The following is a 23,180-nucleotide window of genomic DNA, read 5'->3' on the forward strand; positions in this document are numbered from 1 at the left end:
ATGTTCTTTAAATAAAAGTATCTTCTATAAAACATTAATCACACTGTGGAATCCAGAACAAGGCTCTCCTGGCAGCCATCTCCCATGCTGTTATACATAAGAACGGTCTTCCTACTTGCTGGCTGGAAGCCTGGGAACATCCAGTAGAGAAGGGAGCAGTGCAAGTTCAGCCTCCCGCCTCCTTTAACCCTGCAGCCCCTGCCCTCAGGACTGATGTGAAGAGGATTTCAGGGAACAGCTGTGCGAAGGAAGGCAAGGGAGGAGGCTGGTCCTTGTGCACACCAGGGCAAACTAGAGCTGCATAACTCTGGAACTCGTGATGTAGAAATGACCAGGGCTGCGACCCTTTCTATCTAGTAGCAATTCTATGACAGAACTCACACGCCATAAAATGCAAACATCCACGTGTATACTTCAGAATTCACCTTGTTGACTACCTTAGTCCTCTAGATAGCTTAGGCTAAATATAGTTTTGCCTGGCTTAAGTTTCTAATTATCTCAGAGCTGTACCAACTGCTACAACATCACTTTACAGGAAACACCCCAACAGAGATCTACTAACCACAGTCATGTAGTGCAGCATTCGACCGTCCACCCGCCCTTCATCAAACTGGGTCTTGTACTGAGGGAGGCCAATATCATCCAGCCATCCTAAAGGAGAAAAGCCAGTGCTGTTATCAAGCTATGAACTTGCCTAACTGTCAAGGAGAAAATATGACAATGTTTATTCTTCTTCATGCATAAAGGCCTCTTACTAGTAACCCAGTTGAAGTCTAGCTTCCCATAGTTGGTTTCTTCTTCAGATCCCAGGGCCTGCAGGGCCAGCTGGAGCTTCTTGCGATGCAGTGAATGCTTGATGCCAAGTTCCTGAAACAATAAACAGAGCCTTAGAATTCTGTCCATCAGGGCTGGATCCACCAGCAAAGAACCGTCCACCAGGAAGCTTCCCTTCAAGACCAGCCCTGTTTTGAGTAAGAACACTACCTCAGGCTAATAACCCAGTCTATATTGAATTATAGCATGAACCTCAGGCCAATACAGCATTGCTGAAGAAAAGGCCCAAGTCTACCACAATGGGCTGAGTGGAATGTTAGACACTGCCTAGGGATTCATTTTATTTGTAAGAAAGAAACTGTTGAATGCGTAATGGGATCTGACTTCTATTTTGTGTACAATGTTTGATAATTACAACATAAAATATATAAAGTATTCTTTTGTGAAGTTGAATTGCAAATATTATATTAAAAAGATATGTCAATGTATTTGTTTACAAAATGACTGAGATGTATGAACCATATCCATTTTATGAAGTCTATTCACTATAGCACCTATATAATTACATAAGCTAATGCTTTTCATGACGGGGTCCCCTCAGCCTGCTCTGTTTCAGGATAATAAAGGATCCTACATCAATACTCTGGTTGAGGGTAGGTGTGGCTGGGGATTGAGCCCTGGGGTCTCGCACGTCAGACAAGCGCACTACCCCTGAGCTACATTTCCAGGTATACATGCACATCCCCCTCTTCTTAATATGTACAGGAGAATGGGAACAGTTACCTTCTCCAGATCTTGCTGAGAAGCCTGCAAAAGCGTCTGGCCAGATATAATCCAGTGCTTGCCAGAACTCAGGTAGGACCCCAAGCCTTGCTCTGCCAGCCAGCTACACACCTGCTCCTTGGTCCATTTGGCAAATGGCATATCCAGGTCACTGTAGGAAATGAGAAACAGCCCAGTCTTGCAGTGTATAGTCAGTACTGAGCAACTGTGCATATAATCAATATGGAAATTCCCTAGCAACAAACATTTAACCAAGAAAAACCTAATTTTCAGTTCGAGATTGGAAAGTTACTTTCTAAAATCCCTGTTTTCAATTCAAAAGAAATTGTGAAAGGACCAACAGGAGTGACTGAGAACACTCTCTACGGAAAAACACAAAGATGAGCTGAGGATCAGGTGCACTCAGAGCCGTTGTACAACTGCTCCACTAAAGACCCTACAGTCTTTAGCGGCCTCCCAGAAGATCTACTGCAGCCAGGGCAACAGATCAGCAGCTTCTCTGCCTCTGTGAAGAGCCCCCAGTTGGAAGGCCCCACAGGTGGTCTGCTACAGCCAAGGCTGCTGGCCTACCAGGAGACCTGAAGCAACCCAGTTAACTTACATAACTATGTAAGTTATGTTTTCCACATTCAAAGAAACTATCCCAAGAGCTGACTCCCAAACTGAAAATACTGCTTGGCAGAAAGAAATTCAAGTGCACTGTGAATTCATTGCAGCAGAATTATGGTCGCTCTCTAGCAGAGAACCACTGAGGAGATAATATGCCCCTGCTAAGTACAGGAACGAACACTCCAAGTGAAGTTTCTATTTTCTTTTTCTTACACAGCCTTGCTGCTTGAAAAAATTTTCAAAGTGACATGGCTAATTTTTTTAAAAAATATTAATTTACATTGTGTGTGCATGACAAAAACTTTTTTTTAATAGCACAAGGGAGTTCTTTATTGTACTTAAGGAGACATATGGCAAGTGGGAACATCTGTTATCTGAAGGCCAAAGGGAACTTCTTGATGAAACCCGTGTCCAGGGCTCCGCCTGTGTGGGAGTCTGTGTTCCCAGCTGATTACTCTTTAAAAGGCTCTGCATTCAACACCTTGTTCTGTATGTTTGCCAACCCCGCCCTCTTGTGCTCAGGAGGTCAGGATGGTTAGCTCCAAACCCACCTAGGTTTTAATAAAGCACAAGGAAAGTTCTTGGACTCCTAGTGAGTGAAACATAGCTTTTTTTTCCCCCAACTAGTATGACAAGGCTTTTATTAATTTGGTCGAACAATGTATGGTCTTGATAAGCTCAGGAATTCTGATACAATGTGTCTTTATGCACTTTCAAAGGCTCTATCAAATTGCTAATGTCTATTGATCAGTTGTTACTAGACAGATATCAACTCAATCCTCACAATCACCTGTAGGGATAGGTGCTAGGTCCCTCTGTGGTGAGAGGAAAGTGAATCAGAGCATGAAGGCATAGCTCAAGGTCACCTGCCTGGTGGACACGAGGTTGGAGAGCAAGAAGTCTGACTCTAGAGCATAGTTTTTACCTTCTCCCCTTCCACTTCTCAGTGCTGGAGTTGGTACCAGGACCCCATGTTTGCCACACTAGGTCTCTGCTATTATGTCACAAGCCCAGCTCTTAGAACCATCTCCTGACCACTAGGCTGCCCCACCTTTACAAGACTATGCCTTCTGAGACTTCCCACATAATTGTACCTACATCAACATTCAGCCCCAGAACCATCCTGACACCTTACATGCTCACACTGCTCTCACCCACACAGCTGTCACCAATCACTGACAAGCAGAGCCACTTTCCCAGGCAGAGCAGTTAGTGACATCAGAGGTATACTTACCTGTTGGACTGCCCTAAATCTCGAGACCAACCAAGCCTGGGTCCTGCAGTTGCCCTTGTCCCTCCTCTTTTGAATTCAGGCTCAGACATGTCATCTGGGTTGAATGTAGTTGACTGACTTCTTCTAAGTCTAAGGACACAACGCACATGGTCATACGTTAGACCTGAGGAGGCTTCTGACTTGGTGGTTAATCATAAGGTTTTTGTTTGTTTGTTTTTGTATGTCACTAGCCCCGATATTTGAATTTAAATATTAACCAAGGCCCAATGAGTATATGCATCCCATTATCAGTCTTTCTTCCAAAAAGTCTTGGGATTTGGTACCCACGCCCAGGCAAACTTCCCATTGTCCTCTGCACCCGAACAGCATACAAGTCAGGTCCTCCACCTGCCCTTCCTTCCACTTACTTCCCAAAGAGTCTCATGATGCCTCTGGATTTCTTTCTGGAATCTGGAGATGGTGGAGACATTGGGAATGGACTGGTTCCCTGGGAACCTTTTGACCGAGATGTACCAGCCAAATTCAGGTGCTCAGCTGTCTCTTTTTCTGTCTCAGCTGTCCCAAGGATAGAATAAGACCACGTGAGTACAAATAATATATAAACCTTCTTGCTTTTAGCAACTTAAGAATTCTCCTTTCGGGTAAGAGCACTGACTGCTCTTCCAAAGGTCTGAGTTCAAATCCCAGAAACCACATGGTGGCTCACAACCACCCGTAATGAGCTCTGACAACCTCTTCTGATGTGTCTGAAGACAGCTACAGTGTACTTATGTATAATAATAAATACATCTTTAAAAAAAAAGATTTCTCCTTTGCGTCCATAAATCAGTGATTTCCAGAAAGCTCCCTGAAGTACAAAAATGTAAGTGTATGTACCCTAAGCTTACTCTCCTGCATAAAGTAAATTAACTTAAAATTGGCCTTTGAGATTAAGTGTGTGACAGAGCTGTGTGCGGTGGAGCACACCCGTAAATCTCTGGCCAGGAGGGGCGATTCTGAGACAAGCTTGGGCTACAAAGTGAGAATCATTTCTTCCTATAACATCTCCCGCCATGACTTGCTCCTAGATCTGTGGCCTGGTTGTCTCTTCTTTGCTGTAGCCCCTAGTTTCTATCCTTCCCACAGTGCACCCCAAGACTCTGCTTAGGCCCTCAGCAAGCTCACCTGCTCTAAGCTCAGCCCTGAAAGATGGCTCTACTTTCACAGGCAGATGGCATCAGAACTACTGAGCCTCACTTCACTCTCGAGTCCCACACCTGAAGTCTGCAGAGGCCCAATTTAATGTGTCAAGTGGGACATATTAAAACTACCCAGTTTCCCTGAACATATTCTCTCACATTTTATTCGAGATCAAATTAAAATTCTATATCATTTTGTTCTTAACTCTCCTTCTCCTTTGCCATTTAGATCACACAGTTACAGAGGACTAGTAATTCTTTTCAAAGAATGAGTCGCCAGGCATGGTGGTGCACACTCATAATCCCAGCGCTCAAAAGGCTCAAGGCCAGACCAGGCTGTAGTTGAGATCCTAACTGAAGGGGTCAGGGGGAGACCAACTCAGCCTATTGTGTATTAGACACTGGAAGAACAGTGGCCAGGTATGTGTGAGATTTTCTTTAGATATAAAGTCAGTCGTTTTTGATTTGGCATGGAAAGAGCAGCATCCACACTTGCTACTGCAGACTTCCACAGATGCATCATATAAGTTCTTTCAACTGTCCATTCCTGGAGAACAGCCACACCCAAAGACAGAGCTGGTGCTTTCCAAAATGTGAAACTTTACATTTTATAAAGGAAAATAACACTTGTTCAAAAAAAAAATTCAGGGGAAGAGACCCAGAAGGATTTGCAGAAGTTGCAGAAGTTGAGTTTTCTATGAAGCAGAGCTGTGATTACAGGTTATGATAAGCAGCACTGGCCTACAAGCATCAAGTACTGCTGTAGAAGGACACAGGAGTAGCTGGAAATAGTTGTCCAACTGGAAGAGTGTAATTTATCTTAATTTATTTAAGATGACAGAGCCTCAGAGAAACCCAGGGGGATCGATCCATTCTCACTCCACAGCCACAATGGGTATAGGTGCCCTGAAAATGTTCCTAGCCCAACTTTAAAAAGCACCGTACTTTTACTTTTTTGAAGGCGTTCTTCACACTATTCCCCATGGGCAGACAATGGACTTTTCTTAAAAGCACTCTGATGGAGAACTCTCAGATTCCATGAAGTTACCTCTGTCATCATTGAATATCCCCAATTTCAAAGTAATAAAATGTACAGAATGTTCCCATAAGAGCGGTAAGTCAGCTCTGGCCTGGCAACAGACACTTCTCGGGGAGGCCAGGAAAATAAACACATGGAGGAAGAACGAGAGTTGGTGGATGATGGCTCAGTCATGGTGAGGGGAGCCGGGATATATGAACCCAGCACATTCCAGCCCTGCACCTTGCAGGCTGCTGGGCATTTCCTCAGAACTGTTTACAAGGTGTCAACAGTACTGCTTAAAACAGCAGGTAGGCTCAAAAGCAAAGGCTCTGTAGTGTCTGTTTCAGCCAAAGATAAATGAAAATTCTAGAACAGACTATGTTTTCTGATTGCAGCCAGCTTGCTTGGTAGAGATCACAGAGGCCAGGAGTGGGGGTTAGATGGTTTGGAATGCAGTACTGGTGAAGGCTGGCATGCAGGGTACGGTACCTAAGGTGGGTGCACTGGCACTTCGTTTACGGTCTTCAGGTATCCCAACAACGCACACAACACACGCAGACCAATGGAGAGAACACAGGGGTGACAAAATGAAACAGATCAGACTCTTCCCTCCATGGCAAATGCCCACAGGAGGAACACATGCACTGCTCTGAGACTACAGACTGCACAGGGTCACTCATGGGGGCTCACTCATCCCACAGCACAGAGGGGAGACTGTCTGAAGCAAATCTCAGCACATCACAGGGTTAGGTTGTTTTCATGTTGCTGTTTATATCACTGGATAGAGAGAGGGGTAAGAGCTGACTTATCTTCACAATGAAAATTAAGTTCACTGAAGCATTTTTGCTAATCCCCCACCCCATTCCTTCCCCTTTATTTCTGAGAATGAGAAACATATTCACAGAGGAACAAGGGATGGGTAGGATCAAGCCTTGCCTCTTTCCTGAAGATCAGGCCCTCAGCACCCTCACCACATACCAAGGTTGGGTGCACTTGCTGTCCTCTTTCCACTTTTGATTTTAAAAAAGCCCCGGCCAAATGAGGACCTGGCTTTGCGAGTGCCAAAGGGGTTGTCATCCACAGAGGCTTCATGTCCTGGGACCTTGGGAGGCAGGGTCCCAAATGTGCGGCTGTCACTCGGAGCTTTATCCTGAGGGGTGACAAGGAGGTAAATGAGTGTTAGGGTGCACTGTCCTTAGGAGAGGCTGGGCTCAAACCACTGGACCAATCACTGAAGGGATACACTGAGCCCAACACCAATTAAAAAGCCTAAGAAATAGCACCACAACAACCGCACCCACCTCCATCCTCACTCAGTACATTTGTTACTTTAAATGTCTAACACAGCTTTAAAGTCTAGTACATTTTTTATCTGCCTCATTTTTTAAGACATGCTGTAAAGACACTCCATACCCAGGATTGCAGATTTCTTTTTTTTCTAGCAAATCTGCAAAGCAGGCAGTGAACAAGACCAACGAGGAGATCCTCCCGGTTACTTTACACATTCTTCTCAGAGAGTAAGAAGATGGAGGTACAATCGGGAACTGTTGACTTTGAGTCACTCATTATGCGTATAAAATCATTTCATTATTTAAGAACACCTGCTTTCTGCTGTTCTTTTACAGAATTGGTGAGAAGGTCAAAGGGAAGACTGACTAACTCTCCATCGTCTGCTGCCCACAGGAACTGAAAGTCTATACACTCAACACAGTATCTACACCTTAACACAGACAAACCGAGAGAGAGTTGTCTTACTGACAGTGAAGACTAGAACTGGGCTTCTACCCCACTGTGGTCCTTATACAGTTCATGATCAGAACCCAGGGAAAGACCGAGAGAGGTTGTTGCTGACAACCTGTTTAGAACACCACGCTTGCTCCTATAGACAAGGGCTTTATGAAACAAACAGCAGGCAATCTAAGGGGTTTTTTACAGGGCTTGGTGAAGGCAGCTGCAGTAAAGATGTTCAAATCACATGAGTCTAACATCAAAGCTTGGTTTTCTAATAACAGAGATGAACTTCTAAAAAAATATTAGTTTATTTCTTATGTGTATGTGTGCCTGTGGGCATGTGTGGGGGTACATGTGCCACAACACGTGTTTGTAGCGGTCAGTGGACAACTTGTGGGAGTTATTCTCCTCTTCTGCCATAGATACCCTGGGGATAGAGCCTGGGCCATCAGGTTTGATAGCAACTGCCCTCACTGCATGAGCCACCTCAATTGCCCCAAATTAACTTTTCTCTTTTCTTTACCCAGATGTTCATTTCATTTTGAGCTGTGGATTACATACCGCACATGAAGGTTGCCTAGGAAGGAGGCACTCCATGAGGAAGGGACAAGCAGGTAAGGGCTGGGCAGACAAGCCCTTCCCTGTCTACCTGATCTTTACATTGTGGTGGGGAGTATCTAGGGCCTAGCTCTGAGACCATAGCATAGTTGCCTGCACCTGTTCCATATGTGAACTTTGATGCCCATATGTAAAGAATAAAGTGCGTACGTCGGGTATGTATGTTCATGTGTGCGGGTGGAGGCTAGAGGTTGGGTGTTTTCTGTCTCTGTTTGCTGTAGTTTTGAGGCAGGGTCTCTGACTGAACCTGGAGTGCACCGACTGACTAGACCGGCTGGCCAGTCCCAGGATCCTCCTGTCCTCTCAGCACGGGGATGTCAGGCATGTGCTGCCAGGCCCAGTTTCCTACGTGGCTGCTGTGGGTTTGAACTCTGGTCCTCATGCTTTTAGAGTAAGCACTTTACCACAGAGACATCTCTCCAGCCCCTAAGAATAATTAAGCTTTATGGATCTTTCATTCTTAAGCAGTTCTCCTGCCCACATTTTTCCTTATAGTTTTACCACCTATGGATGTCGCTAAATAACACATATACAGTTTGACAGACGTTGGTCTTTCATGGTCACGTTTCTGTTCTCTGAAATGTTTCTGAAATCCATTTGGAAGATGTATAAGTCTACTTCTTTTCAAAGCTGCATACTATTCCTTTATGGCAGAGATCAACAAAGCTGGAATGTTTCTGACTTTTAAATCATAAAGTCTCCATAACAGTTGCTCAATGCTGCCGCTGTTGTATGAAAATTGCTTTAGGCAGTATATAAATGAATGGGCATAACTGTGTTGTATATAACTCTGTATAAATGGGTAGCTGGTCTTCAGACCACAGGCGGCTAGCCTGAGTCTTTGGGAGTAATAATCCATGTTATTTCTAGTTCCCTGTTTTCGTCACTGATGGTTTGGTGAAGAACGGGCATTTGAAAAATACAAAAATACAGGGAAAAAAATATATATATATGCGCCTGGGTAAGACAGACTAACCATTGTGCTGAGACTAGTCTATAGTTCCAAGCATAGTCCCAAGCAGAGATGTCAGGATTGTCCTTCCAGCTAAACTTCCAGCTTCCAAAAAGACTCTCACAGCCTCTGCTGTTACCGTGGTGCATCCAGGCACTGAGCAGCAGGTATGAAATGACTGGATGCACCCCACTTTGCTTCTCTAGACCAGCAGAGCCCTCTGGTGGGCAGCCATACATATACTAAATAGACAGGTGTGTGTGTGTGTGTGTGCCTCAAATTCACAGAGATCTGCTTGCCTCTGCCTCCCAAGTGCTGGGATTAAAAGTATGTACCTAGCTCAAAATCAACTTTAAAAAATTATGTATGTATTTTACATATATAAGTGTTTCATCTGCATGTATGTGTGTGCATAGCAGAAAAGAGTATTGATTCCCACATGACTACAGTTATAGGTTATACACTTCCACATGGGTACCGGGAATTGAACTTAGGACTTCTGAAGAAGCAGCCAGTGATCTTAACCACTGAGTCATTCCTCCAGCTCTTAAGATTAACTTTTTAAATTAAGTAATTCAGTGGCATTGAGCACTTCTCTGAATTGTAACAACCCATCAATTCCAAAGTACTGCCTCCACCCTAAAGTCACAGCCCTCCACTTAATCCTTCTTCTGCCCACCCGCACCCCTCACATACAGTCCTGCTGCACACGTCACTGAACACAACCATATGCACATGACCTTCCTAGCTGGCTTTCTGCACCAGCATAGTGTGCCAGGGGCTCTGACAGCCTTGGTCTCCTGCAGTAGGGACAGTCACTCAACTTGCATGTGATAAAATTTAAAAGATTTTTATACTTCAATTCAGATATAAAAATTACCTCTGAAAGCTTCTGGATAGACTCCTTTTCCTGTTCAAAAACAATAACATTTAAGGAAGGCTGCTATAAATTCTTTATATATTAAGTCGTCACACACACTTTGATAGATAAGAAAAAAAAAAGCCATTTCTATCACTTCTAAACCACAACATCTTCTTGTGTTATTTCCTATATTGTCTTATTAGTCCCAACTTTTTGTTCTCGTATTTTTAGTCTTTTGTATTTGTTCTTAGTCTCTGTCATTAATTGCACCATGGTAGCTAGAAATCTCTCATCAGAGAAACCATAGCCTTTCCTAAAAGGAATTTTTCCTGTGTATAAAATGGGACAAAATGAAGATGCATCCTTCAGTGTTTTCTTCTAATAACAGGGAAAAAGGGAATAAAAAGTGGAAGGAGGAACAGAAACAGAATCAGCCAGAGAACCCACCGAGCCATCCGATGCCTCTTTCTTCAGATTTCCAAGGCTGCTAGATTTCTGCAGACTTGAAGTTCTAAAAACAGAAATAATGATAATTAGAATTAATAGTAAGCTGACTCCGGTGCCTGTATCTAAGCAGATCATCTCAGAAGGAAACTAAAAATTGTCTGGGGGTTGAATCTTGGTAATAAAAGAAAATCTGGATCCAGGCAAACACTTAAGTGCTTAAGTAAATTGCAGCATTTAGTTCTTTAAAAGCAGGGTGGTTAACTGCCGTGCCAGTAACACAAACTGTCCCACACTTGTCACAGTAGCTGGAAAAACACTTAAGGCTGTGCTGGCAGTGTCAGTGTTTTCCATGGACGAGTGGCGCTTACACGTTTACACTAGGTGCTCCGTAGACACCCGTGCACTGCTCAGCTCTAACCCTTCTATTTAAGAATGAAAATTTTCTCTTCTTTTAAAGAGGAATAACTGTTTTGAGTCTGGCAAAGCAATTCAGCCAATAGTTCTGATCAAAGCATAATAAGCCAGGTTTTGTGGGCATGCCTGAAATTTCAGTACATAAGAGGCAGAAGGGCTGAGGAATGTTTGAGATCAGCCTGAGCTATCAGGACAAAGCCTGTCTCCAAAAGTGAAAAAGAAAGGAGGAAAGGACAAAAATAAAGAGAGAAGAGGAGGAGGGAGAATGAGGAGGGAGAGGGACAAACAAGAGAGGAAGGGGGGAGGGGGGAGAAGAGGAGAGGGAAGGGGAGGGAGTGAAAAAGGCACTGGAGGAATCCATGTTATTGCCCAAGGTAACTCACTTGCTACCCTAGGAAGACAGGAGGAGCCTGTAAGTCACAGAAACTTTCTTTCTCATAATTAGTGTTCAGTTATACACAGCTGGAGATGGCCTGACTCAAAAACTAAATGCACAAACACGGGGCCAGTTTCACAACCTGAGACACTGGGGTGTACCTCAGTGCCAGTGTGCTCGCATGTGAGTTACCAGAGGCCTGATCCCCAGCAATGCAGGATAAAAAAGGAAGGCACAGCAGAGAAAGAGACTATAGAAGGAATCCACTCCAAAAGAGCCAGAGCAACAAAACCTTTAAAGGCATTTCTCCCCCTTACGTAAGTTGTCAATCATACTGACTGCCAAAACCATAAAAGATAACAGAGAAACAGAAACAACTCATGCGAACTCTGTCTGAAAATAGACTTTCTTGGTTGTTTGGGGCTTTCCTAATCTAATCCAGACTCTAACTTGGGTAAACATTCACATTAGGCCAGTTTATTAAACTGTAAGTGCGGAGAGCAGCTCTGCCAGCTTCGAGCTCTCTGGGATTCTTTCCTGTTGGAATAAAACATAACAAATCAGCACAAAATGAATTAAAAGTGCTGAGCTCCCAATGAGAACTGGTGACGGAGGCTAAAGATTTACAACCATCAGGCTTGAGACAGCAGGGTGGCGAGCTTCTGTGACATCAGCCTCTAACTCCGCCTGTCATGACCTACGCACTTGAGTTCTCATGACCCAGTTGGTCACTGTGTAATGGTTACACGAACACAAAAGATCCTCGGTTTTTGAAGCCTCAATCACACTTCATACTCAAAGATATACAACTTACGAAACACCATCACTCAGGGAGACTTCAGCGGCAGCGCCCAGGATTGCTCTTCCATCACTAAAAAATATTTTTAAAAAAGCATTTGTTAACGTCATGAATTGAAAACTGCACAGACACATCTGGCTTTGCAATGGTGAAGTCCCAAAGAACCCATAGGAAGCTCAAATCACTGTTAAATCAAAGAGACTTTTGCTTAATCGACCAAAACAGTTAGTCTGCTCTTCCTTGTTCATATTTACAGTACCGCACTAGCCTACAGCTGGGCAAAAAAAATCTCTCCCACAGAGTCTACGTTAGAGGGTGTGCTGGCCACCTCATACCTGTCAAAACAGTGCAGAAGTGAAACCACGGCAACATTGTAAAGTTAAAAACAGACAAAAAAAAAATCACAAGGCAAGCTGTCCTAGCTGGGGCCTGTCTGTACATGTTCTAAGTGAACGGAAATGTTAAAAAAATATATATTGCAAAGAAGAATCTAAGTTTAAATATTTTCTTAAGTCTATTTCAAGCTTAGGCAATTCACTTGAGAATTTTCTGGCAAAGTATCGATTTGCCTATGGAGAGACGGCCGTGTTTCTGTTTGTTGACTTCACACTCTTCAGACTGCTTCGGCGACTATTCTGCTTTCACCCGCTGACGGGCATCTATGGCCTAGAAAGTAATACCCAAGCCCTTAAAGGCTTCTCTGACCTCATCCCTCACTTCCAGGCTCCACTGTCACCCCGTTGTTTCATCATCACAAAGCAGACGGTGAAACCTGTGTCTGCAAGTAAGTGTGACGTGCCCTAGTCTGTGGTTGCTCTATGTCTCTGAATGTCTAGACCACAATGTTAGTCCATAAATGGCATACCCCTCTTCAAATGAAGTCTCGGGCTTGGTAGGCAACTTGGGTTTTTCACAAGTTTCTACATCCACAGATGGCGGCAAAAGTGAAGGGATTGAAGCTTGCAAGACGCTGGTGTGAAACTGTAAAGAGTTGTAAGTGAAAAGAAAATCAATCAAAACATACGCCGCAGAGCGACAAAGCATCACAGAATTGGTCTACAAAATACATCAGTGCTTGGAACTCTATTTACAAACATCTAGAAAAGGTTTTGATGAGAGCAAACACTGTGGAGAAAGGGGATTAAATTTGGTTCTAAGATAGGAAATATCCTGAATAACAAAGTAAAATACCTAAACTAAAAAAAGTACCATGTTCCGACCACGGGGCAAGCCCACGGAGTGCCAGCGTCAAGGTACTGACTCCTCAGTGTCGACATATATTGTAAACAAAGCACCATTTCCATTTTTACTTCTACTACACGTCTAACGCATAACATGCACCATGTTGGTCAATTGTTCTTTTCATGCGTGAACAAGTTGACTCCATTCAACTGTCCTAACTGGTGAACAATGCATTAAAGTCAGTGAGAACAGACTCTATGGAGACAATGAACTATGGAGATCATTTTCTCAAATACCTCTGGGGTCTAGGGCTGCAGTCTGAAGGATTTTTGGGGGGGAGGGGGTTGGTTTTTTTTTTTTTTTTTTTTTCGAGACAGGGTTTCTCTGTGTAGCCTTGACTGTCCTGGAACTCACTTTGTAGACCAGGCTGGTCTCAAACTCAGAAATCCGCCTGCCTCTGCCTCCCGAGTGCTGGGATTAAAGGCGTGCGCCGCCACCACCCGGCCTGAAGGATTTTTAACACTGGGGTTTTCTGGTAATGTATGAGAACTAGAGAACAGAGTAGGGTCGGCACCAAGAACTCACAAAGGAAACACTTGTGTGAACTCCAAGTCAGGTAACCCGTGGGCTCCTCGTTTAATTATTTGTAGTGCTGACCTACCACATAGTCCAGTGCTGAGCTACGTTCCAAGCCACAGTTCTCTCTGTCCCCTCTCTCTCATTTTTATTAATAATTTTTAAATTAAAATTTATATTTCCCCTTCACTTTCCTGCCCTCCATGTATCTCCCTTTGCTAACTGCTCTCTTTCTCTCTCCTTCCCTCCTTCCCTCTCCCCCTCCCTCCCTCCCACATTCATGTCCTCTTTTTTAACTCTCTTTCTGATCAGTCTCCTATGTAGTCCAGGCTGGCCATGAGCTCAGCCTCCTATGAGATTACAGGTGTGCCCAGCTCTCTTGCACTGGCCTGGTGCGGTGTTAAAGAGATTATCCTATTTTTAAAGTGGGGCTCTTTCTATATACCCCGGTTTGGTTTTGATTGAAATCTTTGCAATTGATGCTGGGTAATCTCTTTAGCACTCACCCGTATTTCTTGAAGTTCAACTGTTTCCCTAGACTCCTAATTGTGGGAAAAATACAGTAACACATAGACCTGTTCTCTTGAGTTCTGTGTCAAACTTTAATGTTTCAGTTTAATTTTTCTTCCTGGTTTTCTTCAAAACTATGGTTGCATTCTATCAATTTTTGTTTTTATTTTTCATGCTATTTTTATTCAGTTTGGAACAATCATTTATGACAAACTAAACATCATTAAGCTGGAATTCACAAGGTGTGCAGACATAGCTCAACAGTTAAGAGCACTGGTTGCTCTTCCTTGGGATGGTGTTCCAATTCCCAGCATGGTGGGCACGGTGTCTGTTAACTCCAGTTCCAGGGGATCTGGTGCCCTCTTCTGACCTCTTTGGGAAATGCATGCAGCAGTGTACAGACATTCAGGAAAAAAAGACTCATACACACAAAATAAATAAAAACAAACTTTTAAACTGAGATTCATGTAGCAAAGACTGCAGAACAATTCAGTATATTCTACATATACAAGCGATTCCTCTCTAAATTCGCACACTAATTGGCTGTCAAAGGTTATTTTTTGGAAGGCTGAGTTAGGAGGATCACTATGCTGGCCTGAACAACAAAGTGAGCCTCTGACTCAAAATAAAACAAAGTTTGGTTTTTCCCACCTTTCAATATAAATTCAATATAACACAAACATATTTAACAAGCAGGAAACTTCCCCTGCATCTTATTTCATAATTGATATCTTGATTGATGAACTATTTTAGTACTTTCTAACATTTAAGTGTGAAATGTTGTTTTCTCTTTGAATTAATTTTCTTTCAACTCAGTTTTTACTTGCTCAGGACTAGAGATGTAGCTCAGCGTAGTGTGCTCATGCAAAGGCAGAAAGATAAAAAGTACTAGAAAAGGAGACTCATCACCAAACATTACTGTTTCGTTGTGGGATTATCAACCACAGCTACGAGAGAAAGAAAACCAGAGAGGGAAGCTGTCGAGAGGAAGCAACTGCTGCACACAGTGGGCCTGTTGTTGAGTTGAGCAGGACATTCCTACTTCCTCGTCACTCCAGACAGCAATTAAACTAAGTTACGGTGTGACTCCAGAGCAAGACCAATCTGCACTGGGGGAATCCTGGGCTCCTGAGGCTGTGGACGACTGAACACTGCGGCCTTGATCAGACCACACATAAGCAGCAGTCCAGCAGCCATGCAGGGAGCCTAGCCCTGGGACGCTGCAAGGAAGGTGTGGACAAGCTCTCAACGCGGAGGAATGGAGGTTCTGACTGTTAAAGGCAATGCACCAAAATCAGGCTCGAATGGATAGACACAACAGGAAATTAAAGGGTGCTCTGGACCTCAACGGCACTTTACAGAGCTGAGACAACATTCATCTGAAAATACTCAGAGGGGAAAAGAAAGCAGACTTGGAGTGAAGAGTGGTGAGCCTAAAAGTGGTCTCTAAGACAGAAGCGACATCATCTGCCTAGTGGGCTGGACTGTTATGGACTAGGGATGGCCACACGCCTCCGTTCTTCCCTTTTTAAAAGCAGGAGTGTTAACAGAAGCCACCCTGTTCCTGACTCACCACACGTGCTGGGTATGTGGGTGCAGATAACTGCTTTGCTCCCAGCTCTGTATGTTGTTTGGAATGATACTCTAAGAACTACTGAGGGGCCTCCCTATGCATCAACCTGAATGGACGAAAGCTCCTGGGATGGACATCTGCAGAACTTTGGAGAAGGAAAGGCTGAGTTTTATATGTGAGAAGCATGCAAACTGATTCACCTAGGAGGTGAAACGGTGACTATTTTCCAAAATGGTGGCACCATGTCTTCTTTTGACTGTGACATCACTGAGACACTAGAGACAGTCTGCTCACTGTGAGTCTAGGATGCATGCCAATGATGCCACGTGTCAGGGGATGCAAACCTGGTCTTCTCAGGGTGCTCTCACCACTGGGCTGTGAGGCAACCAAGCAGTCCTGGGGGGGGGGGTCCAGCCTGGGTATAGTGGAACAGGGTTCAGGCATCAGGTTGCCTCAACAACCAGGTACTGCAGTGAGAAGCTGCTTGCTGCTCCTGAGCTGAGGTGTTCCTACTGAATGCTGCCCACCCTGCAGGCTCCTCAGGAAGATGACAATCCAGCCAGTTTGGTGCTGGATAGTAGATAATGAACAGGTACTCCTGAAGCCTTCATGAACGGAAGTGAATAGACTCCAATGCCCTCCGATTGCTTTTTCCAAGCCTAAAAACTTTGAGTCATCAGAAACATCAAAACTAGATTTAATCTTACTTACCCTCACCTGACTTGTTTGTACTCTGTCTTTGAAAAATAAACTACAATCTCATATTTTGGGGTACCCACTTCAAAGATGCTCACTTATTTTTTTTAAACTGGGGTCCTTCTAGGCTACTCTCAAGTTTCTAACCAAGGAATGTTCTGCCTCTTCAGCAGCTGAAATTATAGGCACAAGTCAACCTACCTGTCTTGTTCTTACTGAGTTTTATAAGCAATTTTAACTTTGTCCAAGGCATTTATTAAGAAGAGGGAAGCACACATTTAAAAACGAAAAGAGACCAACAGTACACAAAAGCTACCAGAATAGACCAGTGGGTAATACTGCTGGGAAAGAACCCACATCACACAGCACTGGCGACGTATACAACAGTATAGACACTGCCCCGTCAACATAAAGTGTCAGAATCCCACACGTACCTCTTCTGGAGCACTCGTGTGGAGTGGGTCCCTGCTGGGAGACCCCATTCCTGGCGTAGAAGAGGTGCTTCTCTCCAGATCACTAAAGCCCTGTGCATCCAACAGGGTGGAGATGGAGCTGGAGTGGAACAGACCCTCACACTCACTATCCTGGCCTGGAAAAGAGGAAGCAGGTGACCATGCAGTCCACTTTTGGAAAAAGAATGGGAATGGCGCATTTCTCTTTTTCTTGAACATGCACTGTACCACTGAGCTATAAACAAGCACACGCGTCGTTTCCTCCTGTCATCATATGTAACTTAGCACACAGAACCCAGGATATAGCATCTTAAACTGCAAGCAACTAAGCTCCGGGACTCAAGAGCCCGCTGTAATTCTGTTTTAATTCTTTTTAGGCTTCATAACTATTAGTTTAGCCCTGTTTGGTGATGTATAACTTTAATCCTAGCACTCAGAAGCTGAGAGCAGAAGAATCAGGAGTTCAAGGTCATCCTCACCTACATAACAAGTTCAAAGCCAGCCCAGGCTACGTGAGACCCTATCCCACATAAGCTGTCTGTCTGTCTGTCTGTCTGTCTGTCTGTCACCTATCTTACCTATCATCTAGCTACCTACTTACCTATATATACTACCTATCTACCTATCATCTACCTACCTACCTACTTACCTATCTACTCTATGTATCTACCCACCTATGTACCTGTCCATCCCAGTGTGACTATCTAACTCTGGGTAACAACAGAGTCGCCGTTTAGACATGGTACTTCTTATCACTGCTGTGCTTCGGGAAATACACAAAATGAAAAACATGATAAAAAAATGACAGCTGATCTTTCAAAAACAATCCTTTGATGCTGTTTTAAAGTAGGAAAGGCTTGACAGAAAAAAGAAACCAAATATCCAAAAGTACTAAGCTTGAAAAAGTTTTATCATCAGTCAAGATGTAAAGGGTTAACTGTAGAACACAATGCTAGACAGTCATTTTCATAGAAATGGAAAGGATGCTTTTAAAAACTCTTATCTCTAAATAATGCCAACTGGCAAACCATAAACCTATCTAAAGAGCTTAACAAGGCTGTTTTGTTTCTTTGCCCCCCACAACTGTCTTCCTACAGCATAGCCCAGGCTAGCATCAAAAATTGACTCAGCTTCTAACGTGCTTAGACTACGAGCATGCCCAACTTCACCATAATTTTTTTAAAGATGTATTTTATTTTTTGGAAGTATGTGTGTATGTATGCCACGTGTGTGCATGTGTCCACAGAGGCCAGAGAAGGAGATGGATCCATTGGAACTGTACAGGTGGTTGTGGGCTGCCAGACTGAGTGCTGAGAGCCAAACTCCAGTCCTCTGTAAAAGCAGCAAATGCTCTTAACCACTGAGCCATCTCTCCCGCACCTAACCATAACTCTTAAATAGAGGTTTTACTAGAATTTTATCCTAACTTGACAAGATTTTAAGTGTTGCTAAGAGTTTTGTGAATATTAAGTAAATAAGTCTAAGTCTTATGGAGAAATCACTTTTCATATAATTCTTCACTGTAGCAGGGCATGATGTTCATGACTTGTGAACCTATCACATTATATCTGATTTCAAACTACTACATGGGGGCTAGAGAGGTCCAACCAGTCAAGTGCTGCTGTGTAAGCATAGGGCCTGCAGGAAAGCTGGGCATGGGCTGGGAGGTGGCCCAGAGGTCAGGAGCATACACTGACTGTGAGGAAGACCTGAGAAGTGGCTCAGGGGCCAGGAGCATACACTGACTGTGAGGAAGACCTGAGAAGTGGCTCAGAGGCCAGGAGCATACACTGAACATGAGGAAGGCCTGGATTTGGTTTCTGGCCCCTAAACTAGGCAGCTTACAACTCCAGGGATCTGACACCCCCTTCTGGCCTCCTCAGGCACTTGCACAAGTGTGGCATACATATAACCACACAGATACACATAAATAAAACAAATCTTTAAAAGCCAGGCATGGTGATCTATAGCCTTAGGCAGGTTAATCTAGACAGTCAGTGAACTCCAGCATCAGTGAGAAGCCCTGTCTCCTCACAGGACCAGTGATGTGGCTCACAAGTTATCCTTGGTGTCCCTCATGGAACTAACTTGATTAGTCCTTATAAATAAAAAAAGAGTTATTTGTTTGTTTGTCTTGAAGCTCCTGGCCCAAAGCAGAGTTTTAATTTTGATTCATGAGTTCATCAGAATTAAAACACCTGAGAGTACAGCTCGGTAGCAGAGGATTTGACTAGGATGCACGAGGCAGATCCCAAGCAATAAAAAATTAGTTAATTTTAAAAATAAAATGTCAAATTCTTGAGTATTTCATAATTATCTCTTTGCCAGATAGTATTTATATCAACTTGACGATGGCGCTAGAATCATTTGGGAAGAGACAATACCAATTGAGAAAATGCCTTCACTAGATTAGGCTATGAGCAGGCTTGATTAGTGATTGATATGGGAGGGCCTAGATCATTGTGTGTGGTGCCAACCCTGGGCTGCTAGTCCTGAGGGTGTATAAGAAAGCAGGCTGAGCAAGCCATGAAGAGCAAGCCAGATAGCAGCACCCTCCACATCCTCCGCATCAGCTCCTGCCTCAAGGTTCCATGTCCTGTTGAGTGCCTGCCCTGACTTTCCTCTGTAATTCTAAGCTGAAATAAAGGCTTTCCTCCCCAAGCTGCTTTTAGTCATGGTGTTTCCTCAGTAAAGAAACCCTAACTAAAACAGCTCTTTAAAGGCATGGTTTTGGTGCTTATCATCTTTAGGGTGATGACTACCTGCACGCTCACAGTCAACAAGCTCTAACATCCTGTATGTTTCAAATGACTCTCAGACTAGGTTTGAGAATGGTCATCCGCAGGGAAGGCAGAAGAACTGCATGTGTTCCAAGAGGAACTCACACTCCTTGGCCACCATCACCTACCTGGTGCTTTAGCCCCGAGTGTCTACCTTTGTTGATTTATTTCCTTTGCTCCATGCCCCTCATCTAATTCAGCATATCACAGCCTGAATCTATCGGGTGAATCGAGGCCCACTGGACTCTGCAGCAGGAGTCTGGATTCTTGTTTATGAGCAGACACCCAGCCCAGCCCTTCTGAGATTCCTCTCATGTCATCAACACGCCACACCCTCCCCACCCCTCAGAACTCTCCAGACACTGCCCTTCCTTCTAAAACACCCCAAGTTCTTGACAAGGGCTGTAGCTCCTGCCCTATAGAATGCTGTGCTGGGAGCTGCTCTGGCTGAGGCATAGAACTACAACGTACCCACAGCTGAGTGCATCCTTACAGGGTAGTCGCCTGACACTACCATCAATGAACAAATGAGCCACGTGATCTGGAATAATGCACATGAACTCTGTAAGACACTGGGTCTAAATGTGTAAGTCCATGGCTGGTTAAAACAGACTGAAGTAGGAAGGCCTCCAGAGAGCCGTCTACATTATTATATTACCTTGGGCCAGAACTGCTGGGTCCTGCATTTTCCTGTACCTGCTCAGGCACTGCCGGAGGTCTTCTATTTTCCGCTCCTGTGAATTGAGTAAACTGTCACCACTATTGAGGTTTCAAGACAGTCAAGAGAAGCACCTGTGAACGGTGTATGCTATCTGAAAAGTATTTCTAAACTTCAGCAAAAGGGGTGATGCCTATATTTTTCCTGTGTGTTTCAGAGACAGAACCAGAACCTGTGGTGTTACATATTCTTTTACTCGTCTGCTTTAAAACCCAAATTGATATAACAGCATTTAACAAAAAAGAAAAATATCAGAGCCAGTGATAGCTCAGTGGTGAAAGAGCAGGCATCAAGCCTGGTGACTTGTGTTTGATGCCAGTCAATAAAATCCTAGAGTTCAGATCCCCGGCATCCTCCACACAGAAATCGGATGTGGCAACTGTAACCTAGAACTTGGGGCGAGTGGGTGGAGAAGTTATAATGAGGAAGAATAGCTATCTCTTGGCATTCTGCAGTTTTGTCCTCCTGGGAATTAGTCTTTTCTAGAACTTGTCCCTTTGTTCCATTCCCTAAGGGACACAGGAGAAAGCAGCACTGACGTTATAAGCCGAACCCAGTGGTTGTTAGGCAGCCAGGATCAGGTCAGGTGGGTCGTGAGAAAGACACCGCCCCATGCTTCTAGCAGGATGAAAGCCAAATAAGGGTGAGGAAAACTGACCACAGCGAAGAGCCCTAGTGACACAGGCATTAGGCCAACGCACTGAAGACAAAAGCAGGGACCAAGAATGATCCAGGGACCTGGCTTGTGTCTGTTCTCTGTTATTTCACCTTTCAGGAAAGGCAAGACACTTCCAGATGTAAAAGAAGTCAGGAATATAAAGAGAGTAACTACGATTTCACAGTAGTGCTGGTGCCTTCCTTCTCTCTGTGGCTGTGTGCACCTCTGTGAAGTTGGAGCTCCACCCTTCAGAGGTCGTGTTAGCCTAGAATTTCTAGACTGTACCATTTCTCTTCTCATCTGAAAATAAGGAAGCCCAATGGCCTAAACATGTCCTAAATTCAGAAGGGGAAAGGGCATGGGGATTTCATTGGAACCTGAGTGCTGGCCTCTCTACTGTGTGCACACAGCCACAGTCACAATGTCATCACTGAGCCTGTGCACACTCAGGAAGGAGAGACAAGGAAGGTCCCTTAATGTCCTGTCCAGCTATAGGTAAGTCAAGGTCTGTGTGGACCAGCCAGGATGCTGCAGAGCACAGGCAAAGCGCAATATCTGAGTCTCACTTGGTACCTTTTCTTCATTCGCTGCCATCAGAGACTCCACCGCCTTCTTCATTTTCTGTACTTCAATGTCTGAAAGCATACAACATTGTTAGGACACAGCGACATTGTTAGAGGCAGCTAACCTGTGTGGGAAGACACTTGCTCTTCTGCCTGACAAGTTCCAAGGTACACATGGCAATGATCTTCCTTTAGGAACAATAAAGGATGGCACTGACTACCCCGCCCACACAGCTGTGATAACAGGAAGATAACCGAGTGGGCAGGGAGGGAGATACCCTCTCTTAGAGAAGTCTTCCTTTAAACACTGAGGATGAAAGGTGGGCACAGCCGCAATGACAGCACTGAGTTTTCAAAAAAAATGAAGCCGTGGGCAGTGGGTGAGAGCAATGGACGGATGGTATTCACAATGACCAAGGCGGAGGGACAGTGCTGTCATAACCAAGCTGGAGAGGCCATGGTGAGAGACTGAGCGGTGTGGTGCCCACATGAGTGTCATGCTGAGAAGCCGGCTGCAGTGCCACAGAAGGAAGAGTACCTTGCTTCATCTATAAGCCTCACTTCTAACACCATTTTAAAACAAAAATCGAGACATAACAAGCCACAGCACGCACAACGTGACTTCCTTAAAATCTGATAGCCAAACACTTTAGTAAAAACGACCATTTAACCCCAAAGCGAACCTACGGTTAAAATATGGAAACAGGGAAATATTCACCTGAAGTTACCAGCTTCTTAAGGGGAAAACATTTTAGTAACTTTATAAAACTCACGGTTACATTTTCAAGTAGGAATTGCTGAGGTTTGTTGTTTGTTTGTTTCAAGCAAGTTTCTTTAACCTAATAATTCACTCTCTGTGGTCAATAAGGATTTATCTTTATGTGCACTCAATAGTCCAGGCTCCATAAATCTTCTAATGTAGACCTCAGCTAAACAATAAGTTTCAGTGCAGACCCAGCGAAGCTCACCCACAAGCTCTGGTGTGGTGACTTGAGTAATGAGCTGCCTTCTCTTCTGTGCCTATGCCACCTGCACACAGAGAGCACACTTTCTGAAGTTGCTCACTCCTCTGTGTCCTGCTGCACTCTGGGAAGTGAACAGGCTGCAGCAAATACCTATAGGATGATCTTTTCCTCCTTGCTTTATGGCCTGTCTGTCTAGCCTCTGTCTTGTATCCTGTGCAGAAATGAGGGGCTATGGATGAAGCAGCTGCACTTCTGTGGACAGAGATGCTTAGATCATGCAAAGAGTGAAGTGGCTCTGATGACAAATGAGAAGCTGATGGAGACACACCAAAGCCTTACTTTTCTCTTTGAGCTTCTTTTTAATATTTTCATCTGTACAGGAAAACCCATCAGATTGGGAGTTAGCATCTATTATAACAAAACACTATCCTACAAGTACTACTAGTTGGTTTCCTTTTACATAAATGCTGGGACTCTAATCTCACCAACAACCCAGAACGCGAAGCACTCCCACACGACTCTGAGGCTGGCACATGCAGGAAGCAGTGCTGGAGCCTCGGGAAGAACTGCTGTGTGGTTGGCCGAGGTGCTACATCCGAGCTTCACCCTTCTGAACCTTGCTGCCTCTTTGTGGACATTAGGCCTCAGGGTCAACCAACCGTGATGTGGACTGGCGAATGTCACTCTGGTAGGTCATTTCCCAAATGTC

At 44.2% G+C, this 23,180-nt stretch overlaps 1 protein-coding gene across 13 annotated transcripts in view; it reads right to left on the bottom strand.

The window, feature by feature from the left end:
• Nucleotides 1–23,180, bottom strand: part of Ppfibp1 (PPFIB scaffold protein 1) — a 136,676-nt gene that overhangs the window by 9,006 nt on the left and 104,490 nt on the right. For 5 of the 13 annotated variants that reach the window (XM_029478953.2, XM_029478960.2, XM_029478955.2 and 2 more), the window contains 15 exons: nt 22,811–22,843; nt 21,517–21,578; nt 20,226–20,301; nt 16,770–16,924; nt 12,664–12,779; nt 11,814–11,870; nt 10,210–10,273; nt 9,781–9,810; nt 6,578–6,749; nt 6,089–6,121; nt 3,808–3,955; nt 3,401–3,529; nt 1,558–1,708; nt 756–867; nt 563–651 (listed from right to left, as the gene is read on the bottom strand). In XM_029478953.2, the coding sequence (XP_029334813.1) occupies nt 563–651; nt 756–867; nt 1,558–1,708; nt 3,401–3,529; nt 3,808–3,955; nt 6,089–6,121; nt 6,578–6,749; nt 9,781–9,810; nt 10,210–10,273; nt 11,814–11,870; nt 12,664–12,779; nt 16,770–16,924; nt 20,226–20,301; nt 21,517–21,578; nt 22,811–22,843 (1,427 nt within the window). The remainder of the gene's footprint in view (nt 1–562; nt 652–755; nt 868–1,557; nt 1,709–3,400; nt 3,530–3,807; nt 3,956–6,088; nt 6,122–6,577; nt 6,750–9,780; nt 9,811–10,209; nt 10,274–11,813; nt 11,871–12,663; nt 12,780–16,769; nt 16,925–20,225; nt 20,302–21,516; nt 21,579–22,810; nt 22,844–23,180) is intronic. The other 8 variants (XM_029478957.2, XM_021164016.3, XM_029478963.2 and 5 more) reach the window with 6 other exon arrangements.

This window comes from Mus caroli, unplaced genomic scaffold, assembly GCF_978045245.1.
Source record: "Mus caroli unplaced genomic scaffold, Mus_caroli_1 scaffold_7, whole genome shotgun sequence".
Classification (NCBI taxonomy): Eukaryota; Metazoa; Chordata; class Mammalia; order Rodentia; family Muridae; genus Mus; species Mus caroli.